General features: G+C 45.4%; 1 protein-coding gene across 4 annotated transcripts in view; it reads right to left on the bottom strand.

Annotated features, from left to right (window-relative positions):
• The window catches only part of LOC124234361 (transcriptional regulator ERG), a 257,281-nt gene that overhangs the window by 49,959 nt on the left and 189,907 nt on the right, over nt 1-17,415 (bottom strand). For all 4 annotated transcript variants that reach the window (XM_046651707.1, XM_046651704.1, XM_046651705.1 and 1 more), the window contains one exon: nt 10,303-10,520. In XM_046651707.1, the coding sequence (XP_046507663.1) occupies nt 10,303-10,520 (218 nt within the window). The remainder of the gene's footprint in view (nt 1-10,302; nt 10,521-17,415) is intronic.

The raw sequence follows: 17,415 nt of genomic DNA, 5'->3' as shown, positions 1-17,415 counted from the left end.
GAGTCTACTTACAGCAGAGCAGATTCCATCATGGAAAGAGACTGCAGTGAAATGGCACAGACGTGGCCATTAGCTTGACAAGGATGGAGCCTCAGTCCGCCGCTGTCGTCTGAGCCGAGAGTGAATGGACCTCATTTATCCAAGAATGTCGCCGAATGTAGCCCCAAGAGACAGCCCTGAGCTCACCAGCCACTTTAAATGCGTGATTCACCCTCATTTCAGTACAGTGAGCAGAGGCATTCGGCCTTAAAGTTCAAGGCAAGTCAAAATCGAATTTGGAGAATCAACATAACAACTTCCAGTGGGTAGGGGCAAATCCACCAATCCTCTTGAAAATCTACCCATTCTTCAAGATCCATCCTCCTTCCTGGTCCTGAATTCCTCTGCCCTTGGAGACAACCCTCCGCCACCTCGCTCTCCATCCCACGCTGATGGAGTCTTCCCAAGCTTGACTTCCAGAGCATCCTCTCTCCTGCTACCTGCGTGATGTTCCCCAAATGCAAGTCCACATGGGCCACGGGCACCCTCTGCCCTTCTGTGGCCCCTGGCACCTTCAGGTAAATGCACACTCCTTAGGTTCTCCTTGGCCTTTTGGCCCTGAGCCTCCTCAATTCATTCATTCATTTAACAAATATTTATGGAGAAAGTGTCTCTCCCAGGCACTGTCCCAGGTGCTGGGGATATATCGGTGTCCCTAATCTCGGCATGCCTGCATGGGAGTTGCTAAGGACCCCTCCTGACTCCACATAACCTGTCCTGCCCTGGAAGACCACGCTCCACATCACCCCTCACACTTACGTGAGTCAGCAAGCTAGTGTTTACTACCATGCCGTCTTCAGCTCGTTACTATTTACTAGAATGTTACTGTCTTCCAGAATGTTCTTTTTGGCTTATTAGGTGATTTCATGTAAGGAGGAACTTGGTGATGAAGCTACATGGGAAAAATACAGAAGCTTTTCTCTGGCAACTCTATCCGAAGAACCTGAAGAGGTCGGCTCCGTGAGAGGGCACACGAGGAGGCTGGGCGGGGCACGCGTTCCACGCCTGCCTCAACCCTGAACGCAAATAAATCCCTTTTCAGGTGACTTTCTTCCTGAGAATCCTGAAAGCACATGCTTAGTCCCAATCGACCGAACAAACTCCTAATCAAGTTTCATAGCATGAATTGAGGTAAAGTCACCACAAAACGTATTTTTAGGAGCCCAGACAAGGAGGGGATTGTCTGCAGAGCTCCGGGGTAATTTGTGGGTCTGTTTTATTTCTGAATCAGAGGCAGTGGAAAAGCTGCTTCAGACCCCACGGCCGGAGCAGCGGGTGGAGCTGGGCAATGATTCATGCAGGACTCAGGGCTCAAACCGAAACTGTAGCTGTTTGTCTTCACAGCTGTGTGTTATTTTTACCCTTACTAAATATTCTCTCTTACACCTGGAATGTCAGTCTCTTCCCACCAGTCCTGCTGCCTTCCCCCTTCTCTCAAGCAGCTGAAGACTAAATTAATTAAAAAGTCACCACCAACTCACCAACAGTTCATTCTTTGTCCCTAAAAGGGGTTTGAACTTTCTCTGAGAAAGTTTCATTATTTAAGTACATATTTGTCTACACAGCTGAAAATGAGTATCGGCAACACCATGTCACCGTTAGATCTTGAAAACTGGGGGGAAAACGCATCCTTTTGGGATTCATCATTTGGAAATAAAATATTCTATAGAATAAGATCTCTACAGAGAATTACATGATAAAGATGAGATACGGTGTCTTTTATATCTTAGGAGTTCTTTTTTTTTTTTTTTCCAGAAACACTTTTATTCCTCAGAGAAGAAAGAACTGAGTCCAATTGCCATTATGGCACTTCAGGGTTTTATTTTCGTAACAAGCTATGTAAATTCTGGTTGACCAAAATGATTTTTCTTTCAAGATAGAAAATGCCAAAGCAGTCCCCCTGTGCCCGCTGTCAATACCCACAGGGACCCAATAGAATTCACTTGCATCATAATGAAGAGCATTAATTCCTAGACTATCTTCTCCTGCAAAATGGCGCCCATCCATCTGACAGCCCAAGAGATAGCAAAGATGGTCACGAGTGATGACTGCAAAGGAGAAAGGATGAGGAAAAGTCTGCTCCAGGCAGAGAGGCGGCAGCAGAGCTTTTGTCTCTCTTCCTAAGTTTCCCCTGAGCAAGGCTCTCTCAAACCACGTCTCACTTCTGCAGCCCAATGAACTGACATCCGTAAGGACTCAAGGCCCCTTAGAAATAGGACAAGCTATTACTAACTGACCTCACTGTCACAGTGTGGAAAAATCACTAGTTTGCAAGTCTCCAACGCCGTGCCACCCACAGCTTGGAAGGTGGCCGAGCTTAATGGGGAGACATCATTTATGCCAATCTGATGCAGAACCCTGAGGCAGAAAAGAGCAAATGCAATTACAGTTGTGAATTTCACTGTCCTAAAATAATATGCAAAGTCTCATGGAAAATGTAAGAAGATAGGCGTTAAGTCAAATCTCAGTGAGTCAAAGGAGAAAGGCACAGAGCGAGACTGGTCCCCGTGAGCCACTTTCAAATACCAAATATTGAGTGTCGCACATCAAACGAGAGATCCTGATATTAAAAGACCCTCAGCCAAAATTCTGTTTTGTAGGTAGTAATTGGGCAAAGCACCTCTTCCGACACAATGACAAATAGGGCACTTGAACAGTCACCATCCTATAACTGAGAATTTTTCATCTTTAGTTTCAGCCCAATGAGCATTTACTGAGAGCCACTTTTGTGCTCAGATTGTAGGTCTCCTCATTACACTTAGTATTTTCTTAATTTTTTTTTTTTGAGGAAGATTAGCCATGAGCTAACATCCTCCGCCAATCCTCCTCTTTTTGCTGAGGAAGATTGGCCCTGAGCTAACATCTGTGCCCATCTTCCTCTATTTTATGTAGGACGCCTGCCACAGCATGGCTTGACAAGTAGCGTGTAGGTCCGCATTGGGGATCCAAACCAGCAACCCCCGGGCTGCCAAAGTGGAGTGCGCGAACTTAGCTGCTGTGTCACCGGGCCAGCCCCACACACTTATTATTTTTAAAATGCTATGTTGTTTGGAGATACTTCATGAAGGTAATGTAAAGGTGAGTGCAGGTAAATTGACCTGTTGTAATGAAATAAAATGAGGCGGCAGAGAAAGTTTTTTAAATGTGTAACATACAAGAAATCAAAACACATCGGTGCTTGGATTCTATGCCTCATCCGTCACCTGCAGGAAACTGTTGTTCCTGCCAACACAGAAAAGATGTGCGGCCTTAGGAAGCAGCCCCTAGGGAGCAAAGAGGAGTGCAGGCCTGGGTCAAATGGCCTTTGACCAGTGGACTTGAGCAACTTATGAAAACTTGTGGAAACTCAATGGTCTCCATCCGTAAAATGGGTATAATCAAAACGCCATCTCACAGATTTAAGGAGGAAATTGGATGACGTATTGTATCCTAAAATCGATTAATAAATCCCAGTGTGTTGTAGAAATATTGATTAATATTGTTTCTCTTGGGGTCCTTCTTCCCTGTCTAGGCAGAATAAGTCACACCCTCTTCCCTGCTGGGGCTGGACCCTGAACATCGCTCTCTACTTGTCCTTGTCATTCAATCTCATAGAATCGTTTTCACCTTTGATGGACCGCAAACCTCTCTTTACTCATCTTCGCAGCAGCTGGCGCAGTGCACGGTGCAGAGGAAACACTAAATAAATGTTGGTTTAGGGCAGGGTGTCTCAACTGTGACACTACTGACATTGAGTCCAGATCATTCTTTTTTAGGGGGGACGCTGTTCTGTGTGTTGTAGGGTGTTGAGCAGCATCCTTGACCTCGACCTGCTAGATGCCAGGAATGACCCTCAGTTGTGACAATCAAAAATGTCTTCAGACATTGCCAAATGTCCCCTGGGGGCACAACCACTGTGGCTGAGGCAGGTGGTTTAAGGAATTAAGATCCCCTGCACTCAGGCAAGGAGGCAAGAGCTCCTCCCATTTTGACAGATGTCTTTAGAGCTGAGTGCATGTCCCCAGGGTCTGGGCTGACCCTAGAGGGGCCCAGGCTCTATCTCAGGTGGGTTCCCAGTTGTGGTTTGTCCACCCCCCCATGTGGGATGCAGCCCCCAAACCTTGGGTTCTTCCTCGCTTCCCTTTTCCTCACTCCATGGGTCCAACCCATTAGCAAAGTGCATCATTTCAACCTTCAAAATATGTCTAGAATGCAATCACCTCTCCTCACCCTTCCATCGCCACCACCCTCAAGCAGCCCCCACCATCTCTGACCTGAATTCATTCAAGGACCTCCTAGCAGGACTTAGCTTCCACGCAGGAGCCAGGGAGATCCTGCAGAATCTGAGTAACATCACGTCCCTCCTTTGCATACAGTCCCCCAATGATCTCTAGCTCACTCAGAGTGAAGCTCAGAGTCCCTCCATTGACCCACGATTGCTTAAACGCATTTCCTCCTCCTCTTCCCCTTGGTCACTAAACAAGAGCAATGACTGTCCTCCATCACTTCAGGCTGACCTCAGGGCCTTTGCACTTATCATTCTCTTTGCCTGGAATATTCTTCTGATGCTTAACTATGGGGCCTTCTCCCTCACTGCTTTTGGGGCTTTCCTCGAATGTCACTTTCTCATAGGTGAGGTTCTCAGGCCACCCTATCTACAACTACAATCCCCTATTCTGCTTTGTTTTTCTCCTTAGCATTCACCACGATCTAACCTGCCATATATTTTAATTAGCGTTCTGCTTCCATGGCCATCTTCCACATTAGAAAGCGAACTTAGCGAGGCAGAATTATTTTGTATGTTTTATGACTGTACGTCAAGGACCGAGAATAGTGACTGCCCATGGTAGGCGCTCAATAAGTACTCGATGGGTGAATGAAGGATGGCGTGCACAACCAGTACGTCTGACGCCACAAAGGACCAATCAGGTAACTCTCCTTTCTGTCATCTTCATCACACTATAGGTGGCATGCTTTTAAAATATGACGTCCAAAGCACCTTGCTCTCTGACTCTAAGCAGAGTTAACCACGCCACACAGTGAGTCTTCTTCCCCGTTTCTCACGGCACAGGCTCAGCCGGACAAAATGCCACTATGGCGGGAGGTGAGAAAGGTGTTCCCCATCCCAGGCAGACGGACTTCCTGGGAGCAAACCCTCCTCTGCATGCGGTTTTCTCTCAGCCTATTCCTTCTACGGGCCACCTTCACCCGGCTACCAGGAATTCTCGTTCTTCGTCTCCCTGGATCCTGCAACCGAACAGTGGTTCTCAGACCAGTGAGCATTAGAATCTACAGAGGACGCGTTAAAACAGGGCTCCATCCCAGAGGCTTGTCAGATTCAGCAGGTCTGGGGCGGGGCCTGAGAATCTGCATCTCTAACAAGCTCTCAGGTGGTGCTGAGGCTGCTGGTCCTGGGGACCCACTATGAGAACCACCACACCAGGGGGAGCCCTCACCCGACAGACTCCAACAATAAGTGAATGACTCCAGGTTTGGGGACAGGGCTAGGGGTGGCACTCACAGTGTGACACACAAATTCATTAAGTCCCAGCTGCAATGAGCCTCCAGGTGCGCCTACACGGAATTGCCATGACCTCCAGGTGGGCTACAAGGATCTGTCACGGCCTGTGGAAGGAGGAAGGAGATGCCCAAGGCAACCTGCCCGATATTTGCCTGAATCTCCAAGACAAGGATGCTTAGATAGAGGAAATCAGCCTGCTTTGCACACAGTACTGCCTGCTAATGGGAAAGCAATTTTGCTGTGGACCATGTGTGAGTGGGTGTGCGTATTTTTTAGCCTATCCTGTCAGTCTATAGTGGTTTGAGCCTTAGGAACCTCACAGCGAATTAAGGCCATCAGCAGGGGGCTTGCTAGAGGCCAGGCAGGCACTGGAACCCCCAGCAGGGCCCTCTGTGTGCACCACGCAGGGAAACAGCTGGTTCCAGTTTGGCTGCACATTGACACTTCTCCAGTGTGCGAACACTTGGGGGTCTCTTGTGCGTGAGGCTGGAGTGAAGAAAGGAGAAAGGAGGGTGGCCTGGACCACTGAAGCTGAGAAACGATGTACTGTGTCTACACAACGTGCCATTAGATTAGTGTCTGCAAGAAATTCGCCCTCTGATATGGCAGCAGCCAAGCCAAACCCACAATTACTTCCCCGTTGGCTCACAAGGCAGTGATTCCTTTCTCTCCTGTTTTCCTTTTCTTACGTTTTATAGAGCTCTGTGAAAATGGCAACAGATCTCGTTTCACCACTTGTATTTCACGTCAGGAGCTTGCGAGCCCAGTAGGACCGAGGTTTCATAGCATTCCACCGTTTGATTGGGAACTAAGTTCCTCCATTCTCCCAAAGCCCTTGAACCTTGGTCCGAAAGGCATGGCTCCACCAATACTGACCAGCACAGGGCCCGGGAGCACCATGCGTGGTCAGTTTCTTGTGTCCACTTGGCCAGGCCATCGTACCTAGTATTGTAATCCAACACTGATGGAGGTGTTGCTGTGAGGGTCTTTCATAGATGTGGTTAACGTCTACAGCCCCTGACATTAAATAAAAGTGATTATCCTTGATAATGTGGGTGGGTTTCACCTAATCAGTGGAAGGCCTAAAAGAGCAAAATCTGAGATTTTCCTGAGGAAGAAGAAATTCCGCCTCAAGACTGTAGTGTCAACGCCTGCCTGAGTTTCCAGCCTGTGGGAATGCCCTACAGACCTCAGATTTGACAACTGCCACAATTCCGTGAGCCAGTTCTTTAAAATACAGGCACACCTCAGAGATACAGCAAGTTCGGTTCCAGACCACCACAATAAGGCAAATAGCACAATGAAGTGAGTCACATGAAGTTTCTTGGTTTCCTCTCGCATGTAAAAGTTATGTTTACACTATACTGCAGTCTAATAAGTGTGCAACAGCATTATGTCTAAAAACTCAATGTGCGTATCTTAATTAAAAAATACTTTATAGGGCCAGCTTGGTGGCGCACCGGTTAAGTTCGTGCACTCCCCTTCAGCAGCCTGGGGTTCACTGGTTCGGATCCCAGACACGGACCTATGCACCACTTATCAAGCCATGCTGTAGCAGGCATCCCACATATAAATTAGAGGAAGATGAGCACAGATGTTAGCTCAGGGCCAGTTTTCCTCAGCAAAAAGAGGAGGATTGGTGGCGGATGTTTGCTCAGGGCTAATCTTCCTCAAAAAAAGAAAACTTTATTGCTAAAAAATGCTAACCATCATCTGAGCCTTCAGTGAGCCATAATCTTTGCTGGTGGAGGGTCCTGTAAAAAAATGCAATATCTTCAAGGTGCAATAAAGTGAGGTATGCCTGTAAATCTCTTAAATATGCATCCTGTTGGTTCTGTTTCTCTGGAGAACCTCGACTGGCACACCAGGCCGGGCCCCTCGCTCAACTCCTGCAGACCCACTGAGACCTGGGAAGGATGGGCAGGAACACTGTAGTCTTCTCTTCTACAAAGAGGATCAATATATGTCACCCTTTTGTCTCCCCTGAATATTCTTGGGGGTGGGAAATGGTGACGCCCAGTGACCAGTTGACCTCTGTACCATAGCTCAATTTCACAAAACTTGGGAAGTGCCTGAAGGGATAAACTCTTTCCCTCTCTATTTCATGCCAGGCCCGCCATTTTCTACCAAGGAAGCGTGTGGACCTTGATGCCAAGTAGACGGAGTCAATCGTGTCCTCTTCATGGACAGGCCAACACCACTGCGAATCCTCGAGGAAGACGAGGAGAGTGATACGTTTGACTTCTCGGTATCCACCACTCAAACACATCTCAGTTTGCTCCAAAAGCTGGAACTGCCTTTAAAATTCTATGACAGGAGCATTCTGAGTAATCTCAGAATTCTGTGAGGGCCTGAGAGGCGAAGATAGTAAAGTGTCCATTGCTTCCTTGCAAGAAAACTGTCCAATTCCTCCAAAAACAGTTTCATTTCCCAGGGAAGAGACCCCGAGCTGAGCCCCCATCTTTTCAGCTGCCTTAGAGGAGAACCACCAAACAGCCTTCCCCAGGATGCAGCTGAAGAATGTGGGAAAGGCTGCCCAGGCCGCCGTGACTTTCTTGGGGACTGAAGCCCCTTGGCCAGGCTCCGGGTCACCTGAGCTCCAGCCCCTGTCCAGAATCCCTGTGGTCACCGCCTCAGCTTGGGGAGGCTGCCCAGGCCTGGCCAGGTGGGCAAGTGGACATGAGCTGGTGAAGGAAAGCACAGGCCAGCATCAAAGGAAATAGCATCTGCGTCTCCCCCGCCAGACGGCAGCCTGCTTGTTCTTTCTTTCTGTTTTTAACCTCAGGAATAGCACAGTGAGAACAAGAGAGAGTTTTGTTTCTGCAACGCCATTCTCACCTCCTCACTCAGTCTCCTTTCTAAGGCTTGCTAAATCCGGACCGGCGCTCCTGGAGCTGGTCCTGGGCCAGAGCCCAGAAACAAGGGCCAGGGCACGGCTCACTCTGCTATTACCAGCTGGAAATCATCTCCATGCCCCTTTGCCCGAAGTGTTTTCTCCCTGTCTCTCCTTCTCTCTCTCTCTCTCACATACACACACACACAGTGATGTATTTCCTGCAGGTAGAAACTAGCCTTCGAAGAAGAAAGCTTTAGACATGCATCTTGCTCTTGTGTTTGCAGCCTGACTATCCTGGCGTGTAGGGGATCACATGACTCTCTCACAAATAGAATCCATTCAAGGATTCCAGGGTTAGCTCCACAATTATTCTTCTACATAAACACTGTTGCATTCTCTAGAACATGATTGTGCTGCATTCTTCTAAGACTCAGGAATATTTACAGTTAATGATCAGTGGAAACATTCTATCAGATGGATAGCACTTACCTGTAAAATTTACAGATAATGAATAACCACCCTGGACTCTGGTATCCTGGATCCTACCATCGCATTTTCTACCAAGGTCCTTTCAGAAGTCTAGGGATTAATCTCCTGAGGAGGTCCAAGATGGGCTTGCCTTGGCTTGAATTCCACTTAAGGGACCTGTGTTGTATCAATATTCCACATCAGATTTATTGTTCCCAGTTCAAGAAGAAACTAGATGCAGAGAAATGAACTGATTGCTCAGAGTCCAGGAAAGTTCTGGCATCTCCCATCTGCCTGTTTGGCACATCCAGCCGCACTGTTGACATTCCCTCTGAGGTACTGTGACTTGGCACCTTTGTCAACGCCACACTAGAAGTTGACGCAACGGTTTCCGCAGTTATAAAACATGACACTTAGAAAAAACGTATTTAGTATTAAAGCATATCTGTAACAAAAAGGGTCTATTATAGCTGCAACGGAGTGGAAAACGCACTGGGTGTGGAGTCAGATACGCTTGGTTTGAATCCAAATTCTGAGTCGCTTTAAGTGGGGATCTTGGGTTAGCCAGAAAATGCCTGAGCATCAGCTTCCTCATCCATCAAATGGGGACAAGCATCGCTCAGAGGGCTGCTTGGAAGATTAACAGGGTCTTGGATATAAAAGGGCTTTGTACTCGAAAATGTGAGCTGTTCTTACAACTGTCAGATTATGCAACATTTAAAAGAAATTATCCTTTCTTTGTCCTGAGGTTTTATATTCTTCCTCCCTGAATACATATGGGGTATTATATCATAATTGAAATCAACTTGACTTTTCAAAACTACATCCGATGAAATGCCTTTGATTGCCAGGGATTGTTCTGCATTCAATAATACATTCTAGGTGACCGCAGCATTAGCATGACAAACTCAGGAAAGCCAATAATTAGGGGCGACGTGGGAGCTTGGTTTTAAGTGTAAGTAAAGATGAGAGCAACAGCATGCATGAAAAGATGGGCAGAGAGAGGGAAGAGGGGTGGGGTGGGGGTGGAGGACAGACAAAGTAGGTCCATTAGCAAAGTCAAATGGCTTGGACTTCTGCTATGCTGCCTGGCCACTAGCTGACACTCTCCTTCCATAAAAACATGAGACAGCATTCTTTTCCAGGCAATAAAAACCTCAGAGATGAATTTTGCCATATGCAGGCATGGCCCTCCTCCCACAGAGCCCTCACGCCTGGGAAATGGATTTGAACACCACATCTTCAAAGTGAGTTCTTGGTAAACGTGCTACCGGTTTTACAACCTCTGTCCTCAACACAAACCACTGGAGAACACATTTTCCCAGCATTGCCCAGTGTGACTGTTCAGTGGTGTTACTTTCTGAAATAATCTTTGGAGTAGCGTGACTAACTTCTACTCTGACTTTTCAAGGGCTAGGAAAACCAGGAGCCCCAGAGAACAAGTCAGCAACCTCCTTACCTTGAGCCGTTCACCTGGTTAGGGTTACATTCCATCTTGATGGTGACCCTGGCTGGAGGTTGAGACAGCCAGTCCTGCTGAGGGACGCGTGGGCTCATCTTGGATGTCTGTCCATAGTCGCTGGAGGAGGACGCGGTCATGTCCGTCTTAGGTAGGTGCGGCGTCCCGTAGGCGCACTCAAACAACGACTGGTCCTCGCTCACGACGGATAGCGCTTCCTGAACGCCCAAAGAAACACACATTCAGGCCACTCCGAAGGACAGACATGTCTCAAAAAGCTGCTGACTTTAGGGTCTTTCTAACTGGGACCACATTTTAGGCAGTTTTTAGGGTATCCATTTCTACCTTTCAGAAGAAAAAAGTAGCTGTTTTTCTTCCCTCTAGACCGAAAAAGTTGGAACTGACCGGCCTAGAAAAACTTTTATGCAGGTCTCCAAACACCCCAGGCTTGACTGCAGCAGCACAGATAATACCCACTTTAATCTCCACTCAAGGAAGTTGAATTTCAAAGGTCTTAGAAGACATCCAATTGCATGTGTCATTATTTGACAAATGCAATCTATAATTCAAGCAGACAGGGTACAGAATGGTCACGAAGATTAAAAAAAGATATGTGACGGCTAACACCTAAGCATCTGGCAAAATTGCCACATACCCAGGAGATTTTAAAGAAGAGGTACTTAGAAGAAGAGTGAGGGAGAAATGGAGCACCAAAGGACAAACATACAAAGATACGAATTTTTCCACTTCTGAGTTATTAGCTGAAATAGAGTTTCAAGTGGTGTTTCCATGATGGCAAACATCTGGATGATAAATGAACCAAAAAAAAAAAAAAAGCTGTGAATTATCCAGATGCCTCCAAATACCAAGATGTTTAAAATATCTGGATCACTGACTAGCTCTTTTTCCCCCCTTACTTTCTATTAATATCTTTGCTCTTTTGCATGGTTTGGTGAGAAGAAATAGAAATTTGTCATTGTTGGATCGTTCTTGTGTGGTTTTAAGTCAGAAGAGTGGTTAGCCTATGGCTATGCTTATAATCTACAGCCAAATCAACAAAGGCAAATTCGATTTGGAAATGTCAACTACTTGAATGATATATTGTTATCACGCAACTACACAGAACTATGAGACAATCCAATTTTGGTTTCTATAACAGAAAAAAAAAACCCTACATGATAGCTTGTTTTTTATTTCAGTCCTTTGGCATCCTCGGTATTGCTATCAACTAGTGAGAAGCAAGTGCTGAGTGGGTCACATAATTTTTAAAAATGAAACTTGGGAGCTAGGGGGGCGGTGGAGACTTTCCAGTCCAAGCTTCTCATCTCTAAATGACCAAATCTGAGATCCAGAAAAGTCCAGACCTCACCTCGGTCAAGATCAATGAGAGAATTAGTGATGGAACGGACCTGTGTTTATCATCTCCTCCCTCCTGCCCCCACAGCCTACAATGCCTTCTTACATGTCTTGGTTTGGGATATGTGTTCACAACAGCATGCCCTCCTTATTCTTTGAGTTGATATTTACATAAATAAGGATGCTCCCCGTTAGGAATAAAGCCTTACGAAGCAGCGGTTCTAAGATGGAGACCTCTCTCCCTACGCAGAGGTAACAGAATCTTTAGGGAACACATGCAATTTCACAAAGCACTCCCCAACCCAGGGTCTACTCCGCTACACTACTCTATCTCCCACCTACCCAAGAACCAGCTTCTTTCATGGCCTCCCAAGGACATGAACTCCATCGTCTGGCACACTGTGCTGTGAATCAGTGAGCAGAAAGAATCACAAGGAACAAACTCAAGGCTTTGGGCCTCAGAGTGGAAGCGAGGGGTTCATGCACATATAACACCTCACCACCTCCAACTTCTTTACAATCCCAGAATCAAAGCCCCGTGACACGTCTTGAAAGAATAAGCCAGGAGTTTAAACTAACACAAAACATAACAACAGGATGGGTTGCACCAGCCAGAGAGCCAGCATCAGGCACAAGAAAGAAAAATAATAATAATAAGATATCTTGAATATGCAGCAAAACCAAACACATCAACAAAACAGACAGACAGTACGAGGCAGCGGCACAGAAGTTCAGCGTAGCAATGGGTGTGGTAAATATCGGGGGAACCTGAATTACTCAGCTCCTTCTTTTGCTCACAAATGGAGAGAAAGAATCTAAGAATCTAAACTCACAGAAGAGGGTTTAAAAGTAAAATCGGCACCGTGGACTTGGCGTAGTCGTGCTAATGAAAGAAGACAAAAATTACAGCTTCTTAAATAATTTTTGCAAAACAGAATCTCCCTTCCTGAAGCACTGAACAGAATGGTTTTATACACTCAGAAGATGAAATAGGGCTGAAGGCTGCCCCACTCTCCCGCCTGGTCCGGCAGACCCCAGCAAAGCTCGGAGGGAATACCATGCTATGTAATGTTAGCCTTGGCTCACGGATGAAGAGAAACATGAATAAATGTGTGACTTATATCAGAAATTGGCAGAAACAGGCTAGATATAAGGGACAGGCTAACTTTTAAATGACAAAGAGAAGAGAAAGTAGCTTCTGCAACCAGAAGAGTAACAATGTTAAAATATTAGTATATTCCCAAGATAAAGTAGGTATTCACTCTATGCCAATAAATGTAACGTGGGATTTAGAAAACGTTAGAACGAAGACAAGGCTTCAGTGTGCGTTTGGAGGGGGCGGAACCCACGCTCACATCTGGCAAAGCATTATTTCAGCACATGGTTTTCTCAAGAAAGAAATCAAAGTTAATTGAGATCGATTTAGGGAAAAAAAAACTTACAAAAGCTAGAGATAAGGGAGACACACATCTTTTCATCTCTTAAAATTCTCCTCCAAGTTAATATTGCATAAAAATGCGAAAGAGGGTATGATTTAGAACATCAAAAGTGCTTTTGTTCACTAGAGGAGAAACCGGCTAAAAATGAGGAAGCTTCAGGATAAACATTTCAAAAGGAGGGACACACAGTCTACATGCTGGAAAGACAGAGCAATCAGAAAACTCGCCCCAAAGTGATGCTAACTAAACCAAGGCTGCCTGCCGAACACCCAGAATTAAGTACAGTTCAGGAAAAGGAACAAAGAAAGAAATAAACAAACTCACGCACACATGCACACACACACACACACCAATGTAGCACATCGTCACACCGGGGGAGTAAAAAGAAGCTGAAGGATGTTTTTCAGAGACCTACTTCCACAAGGATGATCACTAAAGCTCACAGCTGTTCTTCAGAAGCAAACAAACGCTATGGACTAACAGCATCTCTTTGTTCACCATTTGACTTAGCTATATTATATGCAGGTTTCATGATCCCTTCGGTTTGAGAATGAATGACGAAGCCTGATGTCTAGGACTCTCCCTCCCCGGCAACCCCGGACTTCAAAGCGGGGAGAATCTCTAGCCCAGTAGGATTAAAACCAGAACGGAGCACTGAACACAGGCTAGTAACCAGGAACACATGAGTCCCTCAATGGCAACCCTGAGAGCGACTTTTCCTGACCTTGACTGAGGCGGTCCCTGATTCCCTGCCTGCCGCCTGGCTCCCCTCTTCATCCCTGGCCGGCTCACTACCTACCTGCCTACCTGCCGATGCCTTAGTTAACCTGTATGGGGTATTCTCTCAGACTCTTCCGCCAGCCGCAGGCCTTGGGAAATGCTTTGGTTGCTTTATAACAGAGAATTCAAAAAAAGTCAAAACCTGGCAGAAATGTGGCATAATAATTTAATATGCCTGCCTCTATGTTACTATAAAAAGATCTGAACTTTAGATTGGTGTGTGCTAGTGTGTGGGGGTGTTTTTTCTGTAGCTCCAGGAAAGTTGGGATATTCCGATGTGGCAAGTGGCAGACTACCAATGCCATTTTTTATGAACTCATGAGAAACACATAAATTCTAAGCAAATTGCCCCCAAACAAAAGGTACCGCTGTGTTAGTACCGCAGTGTTTATTATTTCATTTGAATATAGAATACATCAATAACATATGAAGACCATTCCTTCAAATTTTGGTCATGGGATAACAATTGACCGATAGTTCCAGAATGTGGGAAGTTCTCAGCTAGATTGTATTTCACACTGTGAGACTAAAACACGATTCTATTTTTAACTAGATTTGGGTACAACAAAGGATCTAAAATGCTTAGATTAAAAACTGAGAGGAAAATTAAAAAAGCCGAATGTACTTTGTATGCATACTGACATTTCCAGCAAAAGATTTTAGGGATCCTGACACCTTTCCATAAGAGATGGATATTTTGAGAGGCTCCTATATTTCAAGTGAAAGAGTTAGAAAATAAAGGTCTGGGAATAAATTTGCTTCTAATTTGTGATCCCTCATGGTTCATAAAAATACTGTATTGTTAATACAGAGAACCCAACATACTTGAATTTTCATGAAAATCTGGGTGTGGTAAAGTGTTGAAACTGAGGAAGTCTTAAAGAATGATGAGCTCTCTTTCACAGCTGGAGCAAGCGGAGCATACAGAGGGAAGTGATCCTTAAGAGGTTTTCGAAAATTCAGAAGATGGCCAGAACTGGCTGTCCAGAGAACTCAATTCACAAATCTTCCGTTTCCTCAAGTCTTACGTGCCTCAAATAGTTATGAAAAACAAATGGAAAAACTAAGTGGAACAAGCATGCTAAGATTATGGTCATGCTTTAAAAAAAAAAAAATTCTTAAGTTCTTCCTATCACAACACAGTGTCCACTTCAGGAAGCCAATGTCATCTTAAATTAACAGCCTGCCTTTTCGTTCTTATTCCACTACCAACCAACACAAAACTCCTTAAACTTCTCTCGCACATAATCAAGTAGAATTAGGTACATCACATAACTCCTTACACTGCAATGGATAAGATATCTTTTAGCCACTGTCTCTTGACTCATAAATAGCTGATCCATCATATAATAAACCAGGTTACTTTGTTAAGCACTTTGCAGGCAGTATCCTTTTTAAATCTTATTTCATCAATTTTAAAATACACCATTTTTCACATTTTATCTGCTCTGCAATCTGGATGCATCTTACAGTCAATGGCATGTCACTGTTTTGTGGTAGCCTTTCTTCTCCTTTGCAGCGAGATAAGATAATGGTCCAGTTTATAACCAATGGCATCTTAAATCTTATGAAACATGGTCATTCACTTCTGACAATATTCCCAGAAGGTGAGTTGTCATTCCTCCCCAGAGACGACAAGGCAGGATTGAGAAAAAAAGTAACAACACGAGTGAGGACGAGGCCTCTGAGTGGAGTCACTCCCCAAGGCTGTGCACTCACCACCCTCTGGGTATTAGAGAAAAAGAAGAGGTTGGGTTAAGATGGTCACATGAAGGGCTGACCCGGTGGTGCAGTGGTTAGGTTTGTGCGCTCCGCTTCAGCGGCCCAGGGTTCATGGGTTCTGATCCCGGACACAGACCTACACACAGCTCATCAAGCCATGCTGTGGTAGGTGTCCCACATACAAAATGGAGGAAGACGGACACAGATGTTAGCTCAGGGCCAATCTTCCTCACCAAAAAAAAAAGGATGGTCACATGCAGAGTGCTTCACCACCCTGTCTTGTCATGGTTGTGCAAAGAGCAGGGCTGTTATCACAGATAAGAGATGGAATCACCTTGAAAGAGAAAGTCTGGTAGAGGGAAGAGGTGAGAGAAGGGTGAGAAGATAATGCCCAGAATCCCAGGATTTAGAATGGAATTAAAGGATCAGGTGAGGAAGTGGAAACCAGTAAGAAACCTTCTAAAGTACAACATGCTTTCCCGGGAGCCTGGAAGCTATGCAACAACAGCTCCCAGATACATTTCATTACTTCTTATTTAATGATTTAAGTCAACAAACTTGCTCTTTTCTTTGGTTAATCAGATTATTCAGACCCAAACTGATGACCACATATTGGGGTGTGCTCATTGTGGGTGACTTCTCTTAGTGAATAATACACAAGAAAACTGGGGCAGGTAGGAGCACCACCTATAAATACGTTACAGCCAGTGCCTCTTGGTGACCGTAAATGGATGTCTGTGGAAGTAACGATATCAGAAAACTCTTTATTAGACGGTCTCAAGCCCAATAGTTTACAGCTGCTCTTCAAGGCAGAGCACACGCAGTAGATGCTTCTGGAAAGTCTATTCCTAATCACATTTGGGAGGAGAACAAAGCAACAGAAACAAAATAAACACTGCACCCAGGGAAGACCTCCACTTTGCCACCATTCACCCAACAACAATGTGCCAATGCTTCAGGAGTTTTTATTCTAAACGTGTGTATTTTTGAATTGGATATAGCCAACATCTCATGTGTTGAGAAACTTCATCTGACTGGTACGTCTGAATCATAACCAAAAAAAAGGCAAACACTGTGAGTGACAGAGGCCTCCTCAAGCTGGGAGTACATCATCTTTGCCCCTTCTTGATATTCTCCTCTTTTTAATTCTTCAGTGGAGGAAACATTAAAATCATTTATTAAATGCAGCATCTAGCTTTGTGCTCACGTTTTTCTCATTTAATACATTGCTATTTTAGTCCTTCAAAAATATAAAAATCTTGGATTAACCTCAAAGGAAAAATGTACATAGGCAAATGAAGTCCATCTAAAGAGTGTATTTCTCCAATATGGTATCGCTTCAGTATCAAGCGAGTTTACAACTCCCAATCCCAGCCCAGCGCTGAGAGAATGACACCCAGGACTGGTGTGGAGATACACACACACATACATATACGTGCATACATTTGTTGTTAGCGCTGTGGGAGCAGCCCGGTGTCCAGCAGAGTAGAACAGTGCTTGGTCTTTTTGCGCCATCCTCTCACCTCCCGGTGCTCTATCAGACACTGCTCCCTTGCTATTCACAGGGTTTTCATGGCCAATTTTTTCAGATGTGGGTGGCCAGGTCCTTCTTCCTCGTGTGTTAGTCTGGAAGGTCTGCTGAAACCTGTCCACCAGGGGTGACCCTGCTGGTATTTGGAATCCTGGTGGCACAGCTTTCAGTGTCATAGCTACACATAGCCACTACAGTATGACAACCGCCAGGTGGGTGGTGTGGGCCTCTGACAGGGAAATGAAACCGGGCCGTGGTGGTGAGAGTGCCGAATCTTAACTCTAG

The sequence above is a fragment of the Equus quagga genome, unplaced genomic scaffold (genome assembly GCF_021613505.1).
Source record: "Equus quagga isolate Etosha38 unplaced genomic scaffold, UCLA_HA_Equagga_1.0 73442_RagTag, whole genome shotgun sequence".
NCBI lineage: Eukaryota > Metazoa > Chordata > Mammalia > Perissodactyla > Equidae > Equus > Equus quagga.
The sequence above is the reverse complement of the archived record's forward strand: the minus strand, read 5'-3'. Positions and strand labels throughout refer to the sequence as shown.